This window comes from Mauremys reevesii, linkage group 1 (assembly GCF_016161935.1).
Source record: "Mauremys reevesii isolate NIE-2019 linkage group 1, ASM1616193v1, whole genome shotgun sequence".
Lineage (NCBI taxonomy): Eukaryota > Metazoa > Chordata > Testudines > Geoemydidae > Mauremys > Mauremys reevesii.
In genome coordinates, this window is record NC_052623.1 from 145,766,611 (window position 1) to 145,791,628 (window position 25,018).

The window sequence follows — 25,018 nt, forward strand, 5'->3', positions numbered from 1 at the left end:
CCTTCCTCTCTTCAAGTACATCAATTTCATAAGTCATGCAACGTATTACTAAGATAATTACTGGTGTGCAGTAGCTAACCCCCCGACATTGCAGGAAGTGTTCTCCATCATTACAACTGATCCAAACACAAAGCCAATCATAACAGAGTTCTACGTTTGCCAAGTCACCTCTTCATTCAAAATATTACTATTTTCCCTTAGATCATAAAGCCGCTTGCACCTCTTCTTGCAGACAACCATATGTACTGCAAGTGCACATCACCTGACCAGAGGCCAGAACAAGTCTTTTGAGAGATGCCAGTACCAAACTATGGACTGGATGGCTGAAAACATGCAAGGAAAAAAGTCCAACTAAATGGTGCTGAGATTAAAATAATTTAGGGTTTTTGGAACCCTAGTACCTTGAAGTCCAACCACCCTACACTCAGATTGAAGGAGCAGAGAAGTTAGCCTGCTGAGAGGGGAGTGAGAATTGGAGAAACTAGGGACATGCAGGAATTATGAGTGGATGGGAATGTGAAATGAACCATAGCAGGGCTGGAAAATAAGCTTCACTCCTCTCTGGTGGAAGGAAATTTGACACTGCTACTGGTGTTTGATTCAGGACAGAAGGGGGAAAAGAAAAAAAAAGTGATTTAATTCAAAGGAATTCAAAATAGTAAACATGCAGACATTTAATAATCTTTATTAATGCTGATAATGTATTGTGAATGATATTAAGATCCCAAAATGCTTGCCACACTCTACACAAAATACATTTATCCAAACATCGTGCTTCATCATCAAAATGCAGCCACATCTGTGGCAGGAAGCAATGATCTTTGAACAGCATATAACAGGGCAGAAGGGACGTATGCTTTATTGAACTGAAAGTACAAATGAATGTTAGGTAGGTTAGAATGAATAATCACTCAATTTTAGTCAGAACCCTGGGTCAACATCTTGGCTGTTGCAAAAAGTGCCAAAAATATTCAATGATCAGTATTTGAAAGACTGCACCTTAAGTAATGCAGTGTTGGCAGCACTGTGACAGGGCACAGATTCAGAAGATGACTACCACTGAAAGAATCAAACGTGAGAATTTAATCATCAAAATTTTAGGTAACTTGTCCAAAGATATTAAACAAAATAGTACATTTCTCTCTCTAAACACATATAAGCTATTTACATCTAAAAGTACTATTTGTTTTAAGGCCTGGATGATAGGCATGTCCAGAGTCTAGTAAAACAGTGCAAAAGGAGGTCATTATGCTACTGCACTGCCTACCAGGGTGACAACAAAGCTACCTCAATTTTCACAAATATTTACCCACTACCCCTCCAAAAAAGCAAAATTGAGGAAAGCAGTTTGATAAGGGGTTCTATTTTACTTTTCCAAGGAGTTACTACTAATGAACTTTAACGTTACTTTGAAGTAGACAAAATCCTTTGAAGCAATTGGTAAGCTTTTCCTTAAGGTTCAGATACAGTCCATAAAAGTTTGCATCTGCAGACATGGCAGTATCAGAATCATTCATTCACAACACTCCCCTCTTCTTTCTTAATACCTTTAGCTGATTATATCTTAGTGTTGGGGGAAAAAATTCCCAACAAAATTTCTGGGAAGCCTAGACTGGAACTAGTTTAAGATATTCCCAGTACTTAGAAAGTATCTTTTTTTGTCTTCAGAGACATAAGATCAACTTTTTTTGTTTGTTTGTTTATAAAAAAAGCAATTCAAGTCTCAATCTATCATCCTCTAGCCCAGGGGTCGGCAACTTTTCAGAAGTGGTGTGCCGAGTCTTCATTTATTCACTCTAATTTAAGGTTTTGCGGGCCAGGAATACATTTTAACATTTTTAGAAGGTCTCATTCTATGTCTATAATATATAACTAAACTATTGTTGTTTTAAAAACCTTATTTACTTTACATACATTAAAGAAGCTTTATTTAAAATTAAAATGCAGAGCCCCCTGGTCTGGTGGCCAGGACCCAGGCAGTGTGAGTGCTACTGAAAATCAGCTTGCATGCCACCTTTGGCACGCGTGCCATAGGTTGCCTACCTCTGCTCTAGCCTGACTATCAATGTTGTGCCTTTAAATTATCCTCTATTTTGGAAAATAAATCCCTTTGAGTTCTTACCTTGTCACTTGCTTTTTTTCCAGATTTCTTCTTTTTAGGATTATCCTTCCAGAGAGATTCTACAGCCACATATCCTTGCAGACTCCAGTCATACAACCTTGAACCAGTGACCTTTAAAACAAGAGGTTAGAAGATCAATCAATCAGTTTAAGAACCATCTGAGAAGGGTTTATTCTTATTACAATTTAAATGGTTCCGTAATCCACCAAGAAGCCTTAACTGGGACTGCTTTACAAAACATTCATGTTGCTCAAGTATGGAATGTACAGCTCCACTAAAAACAGACCATAAAAAGGATGACAACAAACAATACCCATGCAAATGGTTTACTTTGATACAGTGTTTGGAACAAAGTATAAAGAGAGAGGGATTTTAAAATAACCTTAAGCAATTCTGAAATGTAAGCAATTTAAAGGTTTTGAAACCCTAGTACACTGCATTCTATGCATTTCAGATTTTGCAATTTTAAAATGGTATTACAAAGACTAAAATCTATCTTAGAAAGATCAGTAATATTTTCCCTATTGATTTTGCCACCATTTGGCAATTTTATATTTCACAGCTTTGCTCCGACAACAGGAATCAACATTAGTAGCTCCCTTCTGATTACTTTTGTTTGTCCACCATCACCACAAATGTCAGCAAGATTATGCATAGTTCTCTGAAAAGTGTCTGTTAGTAAACTCCTAATGTACGAAGGAACTAGTCAAGCCCACAGTTTTGGCTCTATCCCACCAAAATGGAGTTGCCCTGAGGCCCGCCCCCACTCAGCCTTCTCTCCCTGAGGCCCTGCCTATGACCCACCCCCTAAGAGCCCCCCCACGCCTCTCTCCACTCCCACCCCCAAGAGCCCCCGTGCCCGCACCTCTCTGCCTCTCAGGGCGTGAGTAGCAGGGGCCGTATGGAAAGCAACAGAGAAACGTAAGCGAGGGTGCGACGGCCATGAGGGAAAGGGGCAGAGAAACAAGAGCAGCAGGGGGCCATGTGGGAAGAGCAGGATGTGGGAGCAGGGCCTTGGGGCAGAGCATGGGAGGGGCCATGGCCCGGGCACCTTTTCGGCGATGGCGCTCCAAAGGCGGCAGGCCGGTGGCACATCCTGTTTGGGGAGGTTTAGCCTCCCCTGGCCTATTATACCCGCTGCCCCTGTCTTCAGCCAAAGGCTGAAAATGAAAAATGGCCTCATACTGGCCTTCTTTCAGATGGCAAAGAACAAAAGAAATGGACATTCTGCTTGCCTAGACACCTACTAAATACAATTTTTAGACTGGAAGCTCTTCAGGGCATAGACTGTATCTTATGATGTTTGTACAGCAGCTAGCACAATCGAGTCCTGAACCTGACTGAGGCCTCTAGAGCAGTGTTTCTCAACCAGGGGCTCTGAGGGTATGCAGAGATCTTCCAAGGCTACATCAACTCAGCTAGATATTGGCCTAGTTTTATAACAGGCTACATAAAAAGCACTAGTGAAGTCAGTACAAACTAAATTTTCATACAGACAACTTGTTTATACTGCTCCATATACTATACACTGAAATGTAAGTACAATATTTATATTCCAGTTGATTTATTATATGGTAAAAAGAGGAAGTAAGCAATTTTTCAGTAATAGTGTGCGGTGACATTTTTATGTCTGATTTTGTAAAGCAGGTCATTTTTAAATAAGGTGAAACTTGGGGTATGCAAGACAAATCAGACTCCTGAAAGGGGTACAGCAGTCTGGAAAGGTGGAGAGCCACTGCTCTAGACTATATTGTACATTTTATGCACACACCCCACACCCCACTTTTGGAGGAGTGTGGATAACAAAAATATGTGTTTGTTCCATCCAAACTGCAATGAGGAGCAACTTCTTCTCTGTGGAGTACATACGAAATTCAAGTTCTTTTCTGACTGCTGTCAGATCTCCCATTCAAATCCAAATAGTTAGGATTTTTAAATGCAGGTCAGATCAACAGCTTGTCTGCCTATCTACAAGTTTCTAATGAACCCACCACATATCCTTGAGAGGGGGGAAATAATGTACAACCTACAGGAACCTTCCTCCTGCCTTAAAATCAAGTTGAATTTTCAAATGGTAAGAAGCAGCTGTAGCATTCCATTCCCTCAGTCACCCTTTGCAGGATCCTTCTCAGACCTTCATTACAATGCACCATTAACCTTTACTGTTTAAGCTAAGAGAAGGTTTCACCATACAACAAACCCCACATCAGTGTGGGGTTAAAGATACACACCTTGTTACCATTTAGAATAGGAAAATGGACTAAAAAGGACCAATAACTGAGCCCAATGGGAAGTCATATCCATACACTGTACTTACAGACAATACAATTATTTTAAAACTAGATTCACTTTGATAACAGAAAAGAATTGTGACAAATAAGTTTTCTAGTCAGACACCTAGATCTGAGATGCAGGCTGTCTTTGTACAAGTTGTCTTAAAAAAAAAAACAGGCATACTTAGCTTGTTTGGCCACCATGTTAAACTAGTTTAAGTAGGTCAAATTTTAGATACAAACAAGTTGCTAGTTGGCATGCTGTATTGAGAGAAATAAGATTTTTATCTGCATTCGATGGTGGTAAGGGCAGTAATAAAAGAAAAAAAGCAAACACCCAGAGACCTGGCAATGAATGTGCTATACCTCTCCAAAATCCTCACAGGCACTGACGGTATAAACCTTTGTACTCTTGTCTAGCTTTTGAAATGTTTTCTCCCAAATATTTAGACAAACTAGTGATTTGCTTCAGAACAGTTTCATTAGCAAAAGATTCTGCTTTCTCTGAACACAGAATGCTGCAGTTATGTGGGGATTATCATTAGAAAGCTGCAAGAAGTGCAAACTTACCAGAGTAAAAATAAAACAAACACACTCCTTTTATCTGTGGTGCCAGTACGAATACAGCTATCAAAACAAGATGAAGGAAAACCAACAACTGTCTGTAGGCAGCAGCTGCTTTTTCCTGGTTATAAAAATTCCTCCAGCACATGCTCTTTAATCTATACACAGCAAAGGGCAACATGATGCAAAAAAAAAAAAAGTCAACTGTGATAAAGTACTGATTTAATCTCTTATTCTGGGTCTTTACATTGTTTTTAAGATTGAAGATTTTCAAGCTGCATATGGGCTCAGTCCTGCATTTGTTACAAACCTAAATATCCCAGAGTTCACTATATTTGAGTTCATGGAATTCAATGGAGTTACGAATGTACAATGACTGCAGAACTGGGCCCTTATTTTCACATTTTGAAATGCTTTTTTGTGAGTAAGAAAACTGGGAAAATTTATATCAGAGAAAAACACTTACAGCATAAACAAAAACTGCAAGCAACAAACTTAGGGCTTCAGATAGACAGAAACAAAATATTTCCAAAGCACAGACTACGCATTTAAATTATAATGTCCATCCCTCGTCTATATGCTTATAGCTCCAAGGGTATGTAATTTCCGAAGTATTAGGTACAGTCCTGTAGATTTAACATTACTGTTTTTTCAAAAAATATTAGCTCTGATGGAGCTATGTTCAAGAGCTTTGCCACATTCCAGTTTCTCTCCTTTTACTTGCTGGAGTTGTTCCGGCAAGTAAAAAGGAGTAATACAAAATCTCAGACTTTCAACTGAGAGCTTTCAGAAGACAACAGTTTCTCCAGGCCTTCAGAAAAGTATTTTAGTAACTCCAGATTTGGCTTAAACCGAAAGATGACAAAATATAGTTCCTTTTCATTAGTGTTAAATTCCAGCATGCCAAAATACTTCTTAACTTCCACTGAATTCAACATAAAAAAGCAAATATGTTTAACTCCACGGTAATATTTAAATAAACACCGAAAAGTCAAACTGGCAAGTTGTCAAGAGAGGTTCTGAAGAAACCTGAAAATGGGCTTACGTTCTGCTTAGTGTGTCCCAAATATCTCTGGGCCTAGTGCAATACAGCAGACCCTTGGAGTTGCAAACACCTCAAGAATGGAGGTTGTTTATAACTCTGAAATGTTGGTAACTGAACAAAACATTATGGTTGTTCTTTCAAAAGTTTATAACTGAACATTGACTTAATACGGCTTTGAATCTTTACTATGTAGAAGAAAAATGTGGCTTTCCTCCTCCATTTTTTTAGTAGTTTACATTTAACACAGTACTGTACTTGCAGCTTTTTTTGGTGTGTGTGTCTGTCTGTCTCTCCTGCTGTCGGATCGTGTACATCCGGTTCCAAATGAGGTGTGGGGTTGATGGGTCAATTTGTAACTCTGGTGTTCGTAACTCTGAGGTTCTACTGTAGCCCCAAGCACATAAACAACTTTCCCCTTCTTATTGTGTCCAAAGAAAATTAACTACAGTATTCTATTTCAATGCATGTAGGTTATCAAGCAGGATTAAGGGTAGTGGCTCTCTATCAGTACAGCCTCGTGGGAACCTTAACTGAGAATTTGCTGACTTTTTAGCATTTATATTGTAACCTTTAAACACGGTAGTCAGTTTAGTTTATTGTCAAGGGAATAAATCTTGACAACAGCTGTGCACTGGCAAAGTTTTTTCCTTGCAGGAAGCAGTGAGCATGAATAAAAATGACTACTACGTGTGCTGTATTATGCAAGTTGGGAAGACTCGATGCTGAGGATTATTAAAAATGACTGAAAACTTTTCTATGGTGCAAAGAGGTAAGTGTAATAACAGATCTATATTTTATCTTGGATAGAAAGCAGAACAGCTTTAAAACACCAGTGGAAATTCTGCCAAAGCCACAAATATTAGAACAATCTGCCCAAGTTTGTCTCCTTCGTGCAGGTCAAAGACAGCTCAACAGATATTCACAACACAGAGTTTTAAATTTTGCGATCTTGTAATAAACAGCTACAAGTTTGTTCTCCATAAGAATGGTGCCTGGAGAAAAAGTCTTTTAGATTTCCAGTTACAGAAAGTAATGCCTAGAAACTATCCTTGATCATTAAGTTTAACGATTCAACTTGTTGAGCAACTGTGGAACAGATCAGGCTGCTACTGTACTCCCTGTGTACCTGGTATTCCAGAGCTTCTGTTGCCAATACACCTCATTCAGCAATACAAACACTGTAATTGCAAGGGATGTGACTTTTCTTATAGCCAGATATGCAGGACCTGTATCACAATCCCACACTGTACTCTGCTTAGCATATTTCCTAGTTCTTTGATGAGCTAACCTTTCTCCAGTGGAAAGCCTTAATTAAGAGATGAATGTGCTCCTTTGTACTTTTAGGTATTTGGCAATATTCAACATAGTGTACAAACATCAGGACTGTGTGACACCCAAGAAAGTGCAGAGTGGTAAACTAAGTACATAATAATTCACATTTTAAAAGCTAAAAAAAACAAAAACCCATTTTTTCCCCGAAGAGCCTTGTTAGAAAAGTGTTCATGTTTGAATTGTTCCCAAATTAAAGGACTCAAACATTTAAAACAGAAGACCACGTTAATTTTATGTATGTCTTATTAATTAATCTTAAACTTTTACTGCTACATCTTAGGTCAAATCAAGCAAGTCCTGGACTTTTAAAAAGGTTTGTTTTAAATAAAATTATTTATATGAAGCTAAATATTTGCTTTTTTAAAATCTCTTCATCATGTAAAACCTCTCAACTCAATCCAACATCTAAAATGAGGAAGGGAAACTGAAGGTGAGCAAGAGGGCTGTTTTAGACATGAAGGTTGGAACAGGAACAGATCGAAAGGAGGACGTAAAATCCCAACTCCCTCTCCCAACCCCTGCTCTCCTCCCAAAACAACACACACTGCAGAAGTGGTTACTTGTAACCAGAATGCTTAGAAATGCATATTCACACTCATAGGATGTGCTGTTTGGTGCAGTCTGGACAGTGGTATCTTCTTATAGCAGTGCCTGTTACAGTGCTCATCTGCATCTCCGTCCCCTCTCCTCAGCGTTCAGAGCGGGAGGGCTGCTCCCTGCCACCTCCATTCTTTCCTACCGCTTTCTCAGCATAAGGATTTTACACGACTCCAAAGATGACAGGAAAGAGGGCGGAGGGAATGTGAATATGCAGAGTCCATCCTGAAGAAGTCTGGCTACAACTGAGTAACTTCCACTTCTTCTTTAGGTGTCCTCTACATAGTTGCACCCAGGGGATAGTTTGGCAATCAGCACCCCATGACTGGATATGGGGAAGTCACATGACTGACTAAAGATTGGAATGCTAGCCTATTGAACTGAGCATATGATCTAGGCAATAGTGTTTTATAAATATATGACTAGGCAACGGTTCTCGCAACAAATTTTTTGGTGGCCTCAGAGTGTGGCCACCAACTCTTGCTGGTGGCCGCACTGGACACTTTTCCCTAAAATTATTTATTTTTCCTAAAGTCAGTAAAGTAAAATGCACATATATACACTCAAACCATTGTAATTTATGAATGAACGTTTTCGGGTGGGGTTTTTTTGCAGACTCAATAATGAAAATCATGCACAGTTATCTCTATTCTTTACTGGACCTAACAGAATAGAAATACAAATAAGGTGCTTTGCATGTTGTCTTTTTTATTATTGTTTCTTTTGCTTTTTTGGTAAAAGGGTTGTCTGTACAACAATTCTGAAGTAAATTTTAAAAAGCTTTGACATAACAGAAGTCCAAATAATAATGAAAAACATCTGGGAGGCTTGGGTCTAGGGAGGGAAGGGGAGAGGATGCATGGCTGCAGCTGGCTTGGGGCTGTTCCGAGCAGGTGGGGGGAGCTCAGGGCTTTGGCCGGCCCGGGGATCCTCCGGCCCAGGGCGGGGTGAGCGTGTCTTGGGGCTTTGGCGAGATCGGGGCTCCTCCAGCCATGGTGTGTGTGTGTGTGTGTGGGGACTTAGGGTTTCTCCAAGGGTGAGGAGGGGGAGGCTTGTGGCTCCAGGTGCAGGGGGTCTCAGGGCTCCAGCTACTGGTGGGGGGGAGGGGCGGAAGGAAGCGCGGGAGCTAGCCTCCCCAAAGGGGGCTCCACTCACCGCTCACCTCCTCACTCCCCTGCTTGTAGCCAGACCCCCCGCCTGCTCATCACTCCCCTGCTTGCAGCCAGATCCTCCTCATCACCCTGCTGCTGGCTCGCCACTCGCCTCCTTACTCCTCCACCAGGCCCACCCCCCACTGCTCGCCTCTTGCCTCCTCATCCCCCTCACCTGCTGCTCGCCTCGCTGTTCATCTTCTCCCCCTGCCCTTGCTGCCTCAACCTTCCTCCTTAAGCGTTGTGTGTCCCACCTGTGTCTCCAGAGAAGTGGCAGGAGCAACAGGGATGAAAGGGAAGAACTGATGCTCTACCCCCCCACAGCCCACGAAATTGCTGTGGCTGCAGGGAAACCCCCTGGTGGTCGCATTTGAGAAATGGTGGACTAGAGCAGGGGTCTCAAACTCAAATGACCACGAGGGCCACATGAGGACTAGTACATTGGCTCGAGGGCCGCATTACTGACACCTCCCCTGCACCGCCCTTGGCCCCACCCCCACTCCACCCCTTCCATGAAGCACTACCCCTGCCCCGCCTCTTCCCACCCCTTCCCTGCCCCCATTCCAACCCCTTCCCCGAAATCCCCACCCCAACCCGGTCCCCTCCCTGCCCCCAGGGGGCGCAGAAGGGATGAGGGGTGCGGCAGGGGGTTGGGGTGAAGCCGTGGTCAGGGCAGGGGGCTGGGGTGCAGGAGGGGTGCGGCAGGGGGCTCAGGGCAATGAGTTGGGGTGCAGGAGGGGTGTGGGGTGCGGCTGGGGATCGGGATGCAGGAGGGGTGCGGCAGGTGGCTTAGGGAAAGGGGTTGGGGTGCAGGAGAGGTGCGAGTTGACTGACGCGGTGCCCCCGTCAACTCCGCGTACTCCTCCTGCCGAGGTGGAGTACGGGCGTCGATTAGTGGATCGATTTATCGTGTCCAGACTAGACACGATAAATAGATCCTTGATACATCGAACGCTACCCGCTAATCCAGCGGGTAGTATAGACATACCCTTAGAGACCCATACCCCATGCAGCTAGGTGTAGCAAAAGAAGGTTCTCACCTGTTGCAAAATGTGTGGCATCACTGGAAGTTTGTATACTCCCTTGGAAAGATGAAGATCTGTATATCACTGTTGCCTCAGCCATGCTGGAGCAATCAGAATTATCCTAGCCCTATTGTGTCTTCTTATCTTTATCACCCTCTGCATAAAAGGAATGGGGGAAGGGAGAACCCATCCCCCCAGTTCAGAAGAAAAATATCCAATATGGATACCGTCTCTGTCTACTACTCTTGAGCAGAAATGGGAACACATAGTAGTCTGCTTGAGGGTGAAGAGATCTATGTCCAGGAACCTTCAAAGATTGCAAATGTCTTCTCAGCTCTTTACAGACTTTTGTGTAATTGCAGGAGATCTTTGCTGAGTTGATATGTTATGCTGTTGTCCTTGTCTGGCAGGGGCAGGCCAATTAGTGAGATATTTTAGTGGCTACACCAATCCTCTAATTTGACTGCTTCCTTGCAGAGCTGAGACCTGATCATTCAGGTAATACACTGAGATCACGTTGTCTGTGACAACCCACACTATTTTGTTCTGGATGTGAGCGCGGGGAGGGGGAGGGGGGAAGAGATGAGTGCTAGAATGATAGTTTTTAACTCCAATATGTTTATATGTAATGTATTTTCCTTGAGAGCTCCAGTGAACTCAAACTGATAGACTGTTGAGGTAGACTCCCCACCAGCTCTTGGAAGCAACCAAGATGATTGTCAACAATGGAGCTGGGGAGTTGAATGACACTCCCTCAGAACATTTACCTGCTGTGTCTACCATGTCAGAGATCATAAAATTTCCTTCAGGATAGACAATGTCCTGGATATACTCTCTGTGCTTGGTCTATAATTTAGAGCCAGTCAATACTGAAGTCTCAGGCTGGCATATATAGCCAAAGCTATAGAAACTCAAGACCAATAGACCTGGAAAAAAATAGTTTAAAGTAGCACCTCTATGGTAGAATGAAGTTTCAGAAGTCTTTCTACTGGCAGAAATGCTCTACCTTCTAATGAATCAAGAAAAAGCTCCTATGAATGGAATTCTCTGTTCATAAAAAAGAAGGGACTTATATTTATCAAGAATCTTATTCTTTCAAAAAGCAAACATGTGAAACATAGGTCCTTGATAAGGGCCTCTTTGAATGAGGCGTTAAGCAGTCAGTCAATCATCCAAATAAGGGTAAACAAAAACACCTTGCCATTTTAAAAAATCTGCTGTCACTGATAGGCACTTCGTAAAGACTCGGGGGCAGTGGAAAGGCCAAAAGTTAGGACCTTGTATTAGAAATAACTTTGCCCAACTTTGAAGTACAGATATTTAAGGTGATGTCGTCTGAGAAATATCGAAGCACGTATCCTTTAGATTGAGAGTTGCAAATCAATCCAGGGTTGAAAGGAAGAGAATTAACAGATGCCCAAGTTAACACCAGGAAAGAAAACTTTTGATATAAGAGTTGAGCTTCCTCAGTTCTCATACTAGATAAAGACTTCCATCTTTTGTTGGTATCAGAAAATAACTGGAGTAAAAGCCCTGATTCCTGAACTCCCTTGGAAGTGCCTTTATTGCTCCTGCCTGTAGTAGAAACTGGATTTCTGATCTTAGCATGCTCGTGTCCTCATGCTCAATAAGGACAGGAGTAGGGGCAGGAATTGGGACTATTTTCTATTCTCTTCCGAATCCATTTGTCCAAAGAGATGGAATTCCATGAATCGATGAAATGGGAAAGTTGGTTTCCAAATGGTGGAGAGGCAAGATCATTGAAGAATGATCTGAAGATCAGGAGCCTCATGTCAAATCAGAAGCCTGACATTTGGGAGATGAATCTGAAAAATGCTTTGCTTTCATGGAGCTTGAATGGTCTCCTTTCTCTGCTGAGGTAGCAAGGAGGAGGAGTGTTGTTGCTGATGATGTAAATGGCACCTCTAGTAAGACAACGAAGAAGATGGAAAAATAAAACTGTCTATGGTATTTGAAAACAGGTCTATGGTTTCTTCTTCTAGAAGACTGAAAAAAACAAAGATTTTGCTGTGAATCTCAGACCCATCTTTTCCAATATTTTGTCCCTCTTGTTACTAAACACCTTCAAAGGGAAGATCCTCTACTTTAGATTCAGGTGGAAGAATGGAAACCGCACATCTGCAGTGCACTATAACGGACGCAATCACCCTTGCTGCCCGATCTGAGACATCGAAGGAAGTTCTGAGTGCATATTTTGCCACTATCTGGCCTTCAATTATCCAAGCATTTGCCACTTTACATTGATCCTCAGGGAGCACTTTTGTAAACAAATTTTGTTCTACAAGTGGTACTGAAACTGTGGCTTCATTGTCTAGTAATTTACCAATCATGCCAAGGGGGAAAAGGAAATATTTTCCTGTTTATTGAGCCTATTGTTTACTCTGGTCAGAAGATGTAGAGGAAGACTGTCATCAATTTATGAACTGCTGCTGCTACTGACGACTTGGGAGAAGAATGTCTATGAAAAGAAGAAATTTTCTCATATGGTATAGGATATAATTTGTCAGTCTTTTTGAAATCACTTGACAAGAGAAAGGATTAGATCACACTGTTTTTGATAGTTGCCAAAAAACATCTGGAAATGGGAGACAGACTTCGTTCTCTGAAGTAGAACCCAGAGAAAAATCAATGACTGGGTGTGATGCTCTGTACACCTTGGGGGAACACCTTGCACCCCCATGTTCATCCCCCTAATATGATTGTGTGGTATCCAATGCAAAGTTTGTCATGTCGGGTGTCTTCAGAAGGCTCATGATGCACTGAGCATTGATGTTAAAGGTTGTAATTTCATGTATATAGTTATGAAGCTGAAAATGTGTCCTCATGGCTTAAAACAAGCCCAGGCAAAAACTCTCCAAGAGCGGAGGGGAACCTCATCAGGGCATGTATAGGACAAACCCAGCCCAGCCTCACAGGAACAAAGGACACTGGCCTAAGCTGCAACAAAGGATCTGTTGGACTCTCGAGTGAGTCACCCCCTTCCCTTGGTCAGTTTGGGACTACGATGAGGTAATGCTCACCTGACTCTGAGGGGGAGGGGGGGAAGCCAAGAGGGAAAAAAGGACATGATAAAAGGGAGAGATGTTTGCCATGCTCTCTCTCCTCTTCCACCTCCATCTACAGACACCACCACCAAGCGACTGAAGCGTTGATCAAAGGGGAGAGCCTGGCTGAAGAGCAACCAGACAGACAGCCTGTGGTGAGAATCATCTAAGTTTGTAAGGGTACTGAAAGTGTTAAGATCAGCTTAGAATGTGTTTTGCTTTTATTTCATTTGACAAAATCTGACTTGTGCTTTGACTTATAATCACTTAAAATCTATCTTTCATAGTTAATAAATGTGTTTGTTTATTCTACCTAAAGACCTTGAGATGCAGGAGGCAGTTCAGAATAAGCTGCAGCGAAGCCCACTTGGGACGAACACCTCTGTCCGCAATCTAGCAGGTGAATCGTTTCCACTTGGCCAGGTAGGTCGCTCTGGTGGAGGGCTTCCTACTTCCCAACAAAATGTGCTGACCCTCAGCCGAGCACTGCTGCTCCTGTGCATTTAGCCACACAGCAGCCATGCTGTCAGATGTAACGCTGCCAGGTTGGGGTGCAGAAGACTGCTGTGGTTCTGGGACAACAGATCCGAACTAAGCAGTAGCTGGAACAGGGTCGCCACTGAGAGGTCCAGCAGAGTGCTGAACCAGTGTTCACATGGCCATGCCGGCGCTATGAGGATGACCCTTGCCCTCTCCTGTTTGATTTTCATGAGGACCCTGGGTAGCAATGGCACTGGAGGGAAGGTGTACATCAGAGCCCCTGACCACGGGAGCAGAAAGATGTCTGACAGGGATCCTCTATCCATGCCCCCAATTGAGCAGAAGACGTGGCACTTCCTGTTCTGTCTAGACATAAACAAGTCCCCCTGGGGAGTTCCCCACCTGCGGAAGATGGAACTGACCATCACTGGATGAAGGGACCACTTGTGACAAGACGAGAATGTCCTGCTGAAGCAATCTGCCAAAGCATTCTTGGACCCTAGAAGCGGAGAAGTCATGAGACTGATATTGTGCTGTAGACAGAAGTCCCAGAGCCAGAGGGCTTCCTGGCAGATGACCTGGCTCCGCCCTGCCTGTTGATATAGAAGACTATAGCCATGTTATCCGTCAGAACCTGAACCACCCTGTCTTGTATATGAGGTAGAAAGGCTTGGCAGGCCAGTCAAACTGCCCTGAGTTCCCTGACATCAATATGCAGGGAACGATCACGACTGGACCAATGATCTTGAGTGCTGAGAGCACCCGGGTGGGCTCCCCAGCCCAGGTCCAAGGCTTCAGAGACAACGGTCACTGATGAGGCCAGGGCCATGAAAGGAACTCCTTCCAACACCGATATAGGATCCTGCCACCAGATGAGGGATGACAGTTCGCTGTACAGGATCCGGACCAGTGCCAGCCATGCCTGAAACAGTCTGAGGCAGAATCATGCATCCCAACCACATAAGTATATGCTGCCATGTGGCCCAACAGCCTCAGGCACGTGTGGGCAGTGGTGAGCGGGTGGGCCCGCAGGCTTGCCATGAAGTCGGCCATGGCCTGAAACTGAGTCTCGAGGAGGAAGGCCTGGCCCAAGTGGAGTTGATAACTACTCCAATGAATTCTATGTGTTGTACTGGTGTTAAGGTTGACTTTTTCTCATTTATTATCAACCTCAGGTCACAACAGGTCGAACATACCAGATCAAGATGCCGCCGCACCTGATCCAGAGACTGGCCCCTTATCAAACAGCCGTTGAAGTACGGGTATATTTGGACACACACACCCAACGTCTCAGATAAGCGGCCACTGGTGCGATACACTTTGTGAATACTCTCGGGGCTGACGCGAGACCAAAGGGCATCTCGGTCAACTGGAAATGGCACCTGCCCAATATGAAGTGGAGGAAGCACTAGTGCCCTGGGAAGATGGAAGTATGGAACTATGAAAGTAAATCGAAGGTGGTGTACCAGTCTCCCGGATCCAGGAAGGGGATGATGGAAGCCAGGGAGATCATGCTAAACTTCAACTTCTGGAGCGACTTGTTGAGGCAACGCAAATCTAGGATGGGTCTGAGGCCCCCTTTTGCCTTAGGAATTAGGAAGTAGCAAGAGTAGAAGCCTCTGCCTTCCACGTTCCATGGAACCTTTTTCACTTCCCACAGGCGCAGAAGGTTTTTGACCTCCCGAATGAGGAATTGCTCATGATAAGGGTCTGAAGAGGAACAGGGAAGCTGGGTGGGAGAGATGGTTGGCTATAAACTTCCGGGTGTAGCCTGAAGAAACCGTATCTAGCACTCAGTGGTCCAAGGTGACACAGGACCAGGCTGACTGGAAAGGGCAGAGGCAGTTGAGAAAAGGGAGGGTTAGATCCAGTAGATTGGCTGGGGCGCCATCCTCGAGTGCATACTCAAAATGCCTGCTTCTGGCCTCCCTGACTTTTGGAAGGGTTAGGTTGGGCAGTCGGGCAGGAAGAGGACAGGCAGCGTCTCTTAGGCCCTTTGTCCTAGTCCTTTCTCCAGTAAGAATCAGACCTGGGACTGCCCAGGACCGAGACTGCGTTGGAGGAGGAGGAGGTGGAAGATGGAATGGCTTCCTGGACTGCTGAGGGGTGTGCAAGCCCAGGAACTGGAGGGTGGCTCGGGAGTCCTTCATCCCATGAAGCCTAGAGTCAGTTAGCTCAGAAATGAGCCACAAACCCTCAAATGGCAGGTCCTGGATTATGGTCTGCATCTCCTGGGACAGCCCAGAAGCCTGCAACCAAGAGCTGCGTCGCATGGCCACCACCGACACGACCACCCTGGCAACTGAGTTCATCTGGAGGACTCGCCAGATGGCGTCCCTGACAATCTGGAGGACTCGACCGGCCACTGCCATGCCTTCGCTCACCAACGCGGCAAACTCTTGGGCACGATCCTGTGGGAGGGCCTCCATGAACTTATTAAGGGAGTCCCATAGGTTAAAGTTATAACGTCCCAGCCGGGCCTAGTGATTAAGAGACCCTAAACTGTAAGCTGGCCATCGAATAAAACTTTCCTGCTGAATAAGTCGAGTCTCCTGGCTTCCTTATTTTTCAGCGTTCCACTAGGGTGGCTCTGCCTGTCCCTTTCGTTCACTGCGGACATGGCCAATGCTGCTGAAGGGGGATGAGTATACAGATACTTGAAGCCCTCTGAAGGGACATAGTCTTTCTTTTCCGCTTTCTTTGAGGTTGGCGGAATAGATGAGGGCATTTGCCACACCAATTGGGCTGTTTTGAGCCCCCCTGGGTAGACGGGCAATGCAATTATTGCCAGTGTGGTGGCTGAGATAACATTGAAGAGGGTGTCTGCCTCCTCAGCGACCTTCTCAATATGCAGGCCAAGGTTGTCAGCCACCCGTTTAAGGAGGGCCTGGTGCTCCTTAAAATCGTCCAGGGGACTGCTGGTGTGGGAGAGTCCGGACACTGCCTTGTCCGTGCACGATGAGGACGATTGTGTCGCCTGAGGGATGGTGTCATCCCCTCCTTTGTCGGAGAGGGGATCCCTTGGCGTCAGGGTACAGTGCGCGGGTTCTGCTTCTGCTGCAGTACCGTGTTCTGATTGCGGTACCGGTGGTACCTCGGCTGGTTTGTCCGATTCGGCCAGGGAGGGCTGAGAGTACTGGACCAGCATTACCGGCACCCCCCACGGGTTCCAGTAAGACCACTGTGGGGGCCACAGCCCCTGTTGCGTTGGCACCATGGCCAGAGCCGCCTCGGTCCCCGCGTTAGAGGGGAGTCACCCTGTCTCAGTGACCGGCTAAAATCATGGTCTGACCCTGATCACTGTCCCTCCAGTGACCATGGCGGGGCCGTTGAGGCCTGGGTCTGCCTACTGACCCCTTGTAGGCAAATCGACAGGGGTGACGGGTAGTAGTGCCGCCTGCCAGAGGAACACTACCGGGGCGACACCAAGATCCCAAATGATCCCTCCAGGACAGAGTCAGACGACAAGGATACCTTCTGGGAGAGGGTGTTTGGCATCTAGGCGACCAATGGCCAGATAGCCGTCAGTACAGGCGCCATGAGCCCAGAGTCCCTCGCCTAGTAGGAGGGGATCTCGATGGAGAGCTACACCTTCTGGCAGATGAGCTAGGCTGCAGTGCCAGATCCCGAGGTCGCAGTGACGGGGACTTGTGCCTGCGATCCGGTGACCTAGGGTGTTCCTTCAGTCTATGCTGCAGCACCCCAGTGGCTTTCCCCTTTGGTGCCACAAGCGGAGCCATATCCGTCACCTGGCATGGCACCTGTGGAGCTGGTCAGCCTTGCTCCTTAGCTGCCAGGACCACTTAGGGCCCTGAAGGCTCAATAACTGGCTGGGAATCCCTGCCTCTGCCCAGGGTGGGTCCTTGGCAGGGCTGCTGGGTCTGACTTCTGCAGTACCCCCATTACTCCCCATAGTGGTTGTTTGGCCTGACAGAGATCCTTTGCATGAGGCCCCTCTCTCCTTCAGTGCAAGGGGCTTCTTTTCTTCAGCCTCTTTTTCAGCACAGGCAAAAGGAACGGTGCTGGGTTGAGTCCGGCACCGCACTGCATGCAGAAGCTGAAGTGCTGGCCGTGAGTGCTGCGGTGGAGGGTTCTGACGCCGGACAAAGAGCTGCCTCCATCAATAACACCCTCAAGCAGATATCCCACTCTGTCTGGGTCCACGGGCAAAAGTTCTTACAGATGTCTTCCCTGTGGCCTTCACCCAGACACTTAAGGCATTAACCTGCTGCATGATGCACACGTCTTGAAGCCGGGGGAATGGGCAAGCCCTGCTGGGGGAAAGTCCCCACTGGGACTCTCCTGAATAACTAACACTATCGACTAACTATCTATAAAACTATGTACAACAACCACTAAACCAGTCAATGGATATTTGCTGCTGCTCTTGCGAAGCAAGACAAGGCGCTGCAGCCAACTGTCACAGATGGTAAGAAGGAACTGAAGAGGACACAGGGCCAGCGATGCCTGATATACCACCACATGGGAGCACCACTCCAGTGGGCATCACAGCCGGCCCTACAGATACTGCTAAGGCAGAACTCTCTGACAACTGTGCATGTGGGCATGCACACACCTAAAATGGAATCGACATGAGCAAGCACTCAAAGAAGAATAAATGTGTCGAGATTCAGTGTATCCTATCAGTGAACAAAAAGAAGCACCAAATTCAGTATAAATGCTATATTTAGTTGCAAACATGTTTTAATAGTTACCAACCAATGAGAATCAACATTTCTTTAGGAAAGTAAACAGTACAAATGCAAAACATAATTAAAATTGATTATTTACATCAGGTTTCCTGCTCGCTGATTTAAATCATTTTGATTTAAATCACTTCACCCAGTTTATGTCCAATTTAAACTGCAAGCTCCTTGGAAGAAGAAATGTATCTGCCTTCATTGTATGAAGGCCAAGCCTGCTGACAACCCTTAAATAAAAATGGTTTACTCACTAATTTGAAGATATGAAGAAATAAGTGACAGGAATTAAAGGGGGGTTTCCCACACCTAAAAGTGTAATCACTGACCTTTGCAATAGCAACAGCTTGTTGTGGATAATATAGCGAGGCACCAATCCCCATGAAGCCCACTGGATACACCAACCTCTTTATTTTTGAGCCTGTTCCATGGAAGAAAATATTTTCTGTTAGAGTACACGTTCTCCAGAAACTTGGATAGTGTAACTGTACTTTTTTTATATATATAATCATTCATTAGGTACATTATACTTTACCACATCAGTAATTGTTTAGTTTAACTGCTTTCCCAAGAAACAATCATATTAGACCCATGTACTAATTTTTCACTCTTTTGAGAAGTACTTTTTAACAGAATCTTTCAGTGATAACTACCTCATAATTAAATCTGATGTGGGGATTCAAAAAATTTTTACCGGTGGAATAACCAAGACCTTTACTTTAAAAATATAAAGAAATATTGCTATGAGAATTATATAAAATTCTGTTCATAAAATGAATGTAAATGCTTCTAACATGCTAAAATAGAATCAATTTGGCATATCAAGCAGAAGGTGTGTTCTATAACAGAGACCACTACCAGCTACCATAAATATAGTTCTACCACATGTACGCTTGTGATATAGGTTTTCTTCCTGTTGGACTCATTATTAAGGCTGCATGTTTGTAACGGAGGTCATGGATTCCGTGACTTCTACAGCAGCTGGTGCTCCACGCACTGCCCACGCCCGCAGGTGCCACCACTGCAGCTCCTACTGGCTGCGGTTCCCGGCCAATGGGAGCTGAGGAGCTGGTGCTAGTGGCAGGAGCAGGGCGCAGAGCCCCCCGGCCACCAATCCCCTAAGAGCTGCAGGGACACGCTGGTCGGAGCCGGGTAGGGAGCCTGCCAGCCCCCCCACACATACACCAACAGAGGTCCCAGGCCGCCCCCTATCCCTAGCAGGGATCCTGGGCCATCCCCACCCCCCACTCAGCACCCAGGCCCAAGTTTTAGTTAGGGGTATATAGTAAAAGTCATGGACAGGTCACGGACCATGAATTTTTGTTTACTGCCAGTGACCTGTCCATGACTTACTAAAAATACCCATGACTAAAACGTAGCCTTACTCATTATATACTTCAAAGTTAAAAATAATTGTAAACTAGCTTCTTGACATTTCAAGTTCAGATGCGAAAATAAAGTGCTTTGATTTTTGTATTGTGAGTAAGTGATTTGCATTTCAAATCAGGTCCACCCTAAAATCATAAGATGGGGTTAAAAAGATAAAATTATGGGTTCTTTTTCTTTATTTTCTAGTTCTTAAGCCTTTAGGGTATACATTTTCCACAACCCCAATGGCCATACATTTTTTCCCTTTTTTAAAAAAATGAAAATAAATTCTCTCATAATCACATGACTTCTGAAGTTGGAACTTTAAGAAAAAACATCTACAATCATGATCTGGCAATTTTCTTCTCATTAAATACCATCATGAATGCTAAGCAGTGTGTTTGTTCACTGCCAGAGAATAATCAAAACAAATTTAATTGGAGACGTGTTAATACATTTGTCTGCTATAGTCACACATCACTTCCAGTTTGTTCAAAGAACTGCTCATTTCTGATTTTGTTAATGAAAACACTATTTGACTGTGCATACCATATCAATAATATTTCCTATAGAGTTATAGCATTAATCCGTATCAACATAATGATTCACCACAGATACAGTTAAGTAGTGTCACATACTAAGAACTTCTACAAAAATGAGCATAGACTAGAACCTCAGAGTTCTGAGCACCAGAGTTACAAACTGATTGGTCAACCACACACCTCATTTGGACTGGAAGTACGCAAGCAGGCCACAGCAGAGACCAGGAAAAAAAAAAAGGAAGCAAATACAGGACAGTACTGTGTTAAATGTAAACTACTAAAAAAATGAGAACATAAGAATGGCCGTACTGGGTCAGACCAAAGGTCCATCCAGCCCAGTATCCTGTATACCGACAGTGGCCAATACCAGGTGCCCCAGAGGGAGTGAATCTAACAGGTAATTATCAAGGATCTCTCTCCTGCCATCCATCTCCGCCCTCTCACCAACAGGCTAGGGACATCATTCCTTAACCACCCTGGCTAATAGCCATTAATGGACTTAACCTCCATTAATTTATCTAGTTCCCTTTTAAACCCTGTTATAAATAAATGGAAAGTTTAAAAAAAAAAAAGATTTGACAAGGCAAGGAAACTCTTTCTGTGCTTGTTCCATTTGCACTAAGATGGTTAAAAGCAGCGTTTTTCTTCTGCATAGTAAAGTCTGAGGTTCTACTGTATTTCAAATTCCCTTTCCTAACAAAGCACAAATATACTATTTTTTAAGCAATGCAATTAAATGTTATATTGAATTTCTACACTGCAAAATATGTATAAACATGTTACATTATACTGTAACTTACTTCTAGGTAAGCTCTGCATAGAGATGAGACCACAACAACATTCCAGAACCTTGCTTTGTCAGTTAACTTGCCAATTAAAGGGACACAGTCAACTTAAAAAAAGTTTCAGAACCAAATGTTTGGGGTTTTTTTTGCCGACTGTTGTTAAAATTAACTCCTAGTATGTAATAAAGATTAAAGGAAAAAAACCTATTTTTTTCAATTGGCTTACTTTACTGTCAGCTTCATTGTTTGCTGACAGCCATAGGCCCTGGAGAAGAGTCTTCACCATATGTAATAGCATTATCAGAGCTGAAACTGAAAGAACAAGTGACAAGCAGAAGCAGGTGTGAGCCCAGACAGCAAAAAGGGGGTGGAGGAGGGAGTGGGTGCATAAGCGTATTTGATTATGTAGCTTTCAGGCCCATCCAAAGGCCCTTTCTAAACCAACAGAGGAGCACAAAAACTAATTTAAAATAATTTTAAAGAAAACCATCAGAGGAATTGGCAGCGTCCCTTTAATCACTAGTTCATAACTGGATAGTCTCCTTAATTTCACGAAATAAACTGTAAAGGAATAGCTGCTTATTGGAAATTGTCTTTGTAAACTGAATGATGCACACTTCAGAGAGCATTATCTGCTAAAGTACTACAAAGCAAAATCTTCACAGTAACAATATTCAAAATGCCATGTTTAAATTAATTGAATACTTATGACAAAAAAAAAAGTCTGCAATTTTTTAAGAAATGCATCCAATTTCCCTTAAGTCATTAACTAAAAATTACTATTTTTTTCAAAAAACATGCTACCACACTGAGGGTATATCTATACTACCTGCCGAATCGGTGGGCAACAATCGATCCAGCAGTGGTTGATTTATTGTGTATAATCAAGACGTGATAAATCGATCCCTGATCGCTCTCCCATTGACTCCCGTATTCCACCGCCACGAGAGGTGCAAGGCGGAGTAAATGGAGGAGCGGCAGCAGTCGACTTGACCCAGTGAAGACACCACAGTAAGTTGATCTAAGTACGTCGACTTCAGCTACGTTATTGATGTAGCTGAAGTTGCCTAACTTAGATCTATTTCCACCCCACTCCCCACCACACACACAGCGTAGACCAGGCCTGATACTGGGACTGGGACTGTGAGGCAAAGTGGTGATACAACTAAATCAAGAAAAAGATTAGTTTTATAAGCTGAATGCTTTAGCATTAAATTTGGTTAATAACAAATTGCAATTCTGGTGTTCCCATTAGATTTTATCATATTATTACTATAAGCACCATTCAGTAGTGGTGTCTTTTATAGACCAAATTTCTGTAACCAACAGAATCCATAACTCTGAAATTAAACAATATAAAAAAACCTTTGTAACAGAAATAATGTGCGTCAAGATACATTTCTGAGTCCTGATTTAATTGCACATATTGTAGTTAAAGATGTATTCATTTTTATTGGATGTTTAAATGATTTACCCCAACGTCATAAAATAAGCCATTTGAAAAGAGCACCTACCTCTAGAAAGAAACAGTCCAACAATTCCAGCAAAACCAATGACACCAAGCCTTGGGTAAAATCCTGGCGGGGGATTTTTGAGAAATTCACAACTTTCTAAAATGAAATCAGACCACAATGCATCAATGTAATGGAAAAACCTTATGATGAAAATGAACCATTAACACATACGAGCAAATGTTACAAAACAAAGTGTTGTTAAACACTATTTTAACTGTCATGTATTTTTTGGCTCTAGTGGCAAAAATTTACAACTTTTGCAATCTTCTCTATTGACACACATATGAACTACTTGTTGATGAACTGGGAGGCTGTTGCTTCATTTATTTAGGGGATATTAAATGAAACATTATTAATGTTTCTTGAAAGTTCTAGGAGGCACATATTTTTCATGCAGACTGTTACATGTTATCATTTGCCTTGGAAAACAGGATCTGTTCGTAGCAGCATTTCGCTTTTTCAAATTGCTTTTGTAAGGGTGTTTTTAGGTGACAGATTGACTGGCACAGTAATGGGTTCTATATACCATCAAAACTGTGGGCTTCCTGCAGTAGAAGCAGAGTCATTTTGCAGAATGTCACAATCTAATGGTTCTAGCTACCTCTTGATTGTGTTAAAGTCCTTATTTCCCAATACAATATAAAGATAGGTGTGGAGGAAAAAAAAAAAGTCTTTAGAGTCAGTCCATTTCAGGAAAGCGCATGTAAAAATCTTGTATTTTTAGAGTTTGCTAGATTAATACTTATTCTTTAAGTTAATTTTTAAATATTTATACACACACACACACACACTTTGTAACAAGTTTTGTGTGTGTGTGTGTGCGCGCAAGAAAACAATTTCACTATTTCCAGTCTGAGCAGATATTTAAGTTTCAGAAAATGGAATGCAGTTTTACTAAAATTTCCAAAAACAGTATAATTATTCAAAGTGTGCCGCACTAATAACTAACACTAGTAAGTACTGGAATGCAATGATCTATGGACACTCATTTATTAAGCCAGAAGGGGCTCCCCTCCCCTTGACCTCCTGCCACTTAACAGAACATCAGCATTGTAGAACAATTTTTAAAATTAGTGTACTACACAAAAAATGTTTTCAGAAACTGGTGTAATTTGGAGGGAAGGAAATCAGACCATAACTCAACTTTAGCTTATTAGGTTCTCATCAGTTGCATAAATAGTGTTGATATTTACAAAACAATTACGTTTATATCCTGTTGCCATCTGGTTATGCATACAATTTCATTTCCCCGTTAGCTGAGTTTCCTGCAGTTTGCTGTCTGCCATTCTCCGCTACAAAACCTCTTGTGGTTTTGTCATCTGTTACGCTTTATGTTTTAGTCAGCTGACAAAACCAGGAAGACAACTGTGCATTTATTTTACTTCCCCATTCACACAATTTCAGTTAAAAATGAAATCCGAACAATTATTTTAACTTGCCATTAAAAGTATACAACATAAAAAAGTGTTCCCTGCCTCCTGACTTGTGCATGTATATAAACTTAAATAATCCCTTGCTGCACCAGGCCTCAGAATTAAGATAATTTAAAAGTTGATTCTTTTTCTTTCATTGTAACAATAGGAATTGCCAAGACTAGAGCAATAGTCCAGCCTCCTGTTTCTAACAGTGGCCAGTCCCAGATGCTTCAGGAGATGCAAGAAAGTTATAATTGTGGAATAAACTGCCTTTAGAGGAAGTTTCTATCTAGTATCATCAGTTAGTAATACATCTATGCTCTGAAGAACAGAAATGTTATATCTCTAACAGTTATCAGCTTATCTGATTCAAGGGTGGATGTAATCAATATCCAAATAAATATGTTATCATTTTATTAATTCTTGGCCTCAAAATAATCTTGAGGCAATAAGCTCCCAAGGGTTATTTGGGACAGTGTGTAAAAGGTATTTCCTTTTATGTGTTTGTGGCTGTTCAATTTAACTGAACATCATCTTGTTTCTGTAGTACAAGAACTGGTTAATAAGAAAGGCTGATTTAGGGGCAAAATAAAAAAAAAAAAGTCTCAAAGCTATCACATCCTTTCTTGTGCCCCAACACTGTGCTAGCAGATCCCTATGCCCATGTGGTGCCTCACTGAAGTCCGCTTTGGTCACCCTATCTCAAAGATATAGCAGAAATAGATTGGGACAGTTTAGTTTAGAGAGATGAGAAATGTGCAGATTCAGTTATTGAATTTAAAACGGCCAGCTCAGATTAATTTGAGAACACTGCCAAAGTGTGCTTAGTTTTAGCACGTGAATTAAGTTGTGTGAGTGGTTTCTGTCTTCTCTCATGTCCCACCAACCCAGGCAATCCCATAGTGAGATTGGAGAGGTCAGATTTTGGCCAACTAATCCTGAATGACACAGGTAAGGCCAAATAAATCTATTTGTAGATTCTACTATTTTCACAGAGTGATTTGCATTGGCTTCAGTACGGCTGCCCGTGAACAGATAGC

At 43.1% G+C, this 25,018-nt stretch overlaps 1 protein-coding gene across 5 annotated transcripts in view; it reads right to left on the reverse strand.

Annotated features, from left to right (window-relative positions):
- Window positions 1-25,018, reverse strand: part of APOO (apolipoprotein O) — an 83,296-nt gene that overhangs the window by 26,765 nt on the left and 31,513 nt on the right. For all 5 annotated transcript variants that reach the window (XM_039518409.1, XM_039518410.1, XM_039518408.1 and 2 more), the window contains exons 5-7: window positions 22,564-22,659; window positions 18,684-18,775; window positions 2,123-2,233 (exon numbers count right to left, since the gene is read on the reverse strand). In XM_039518409.1, the coding sequence (XP_039374343.1) occupies window positions 2,123-2,233; window positions 18,684-18,775; window positions 22,564-22,659 (299 nt within the window). The remainder of the gene's footprint in view (window positions 1-2,122; window positions 2,234-18,683; window positions 18,776-22,563; window positions 22,660-25,018) is intronic.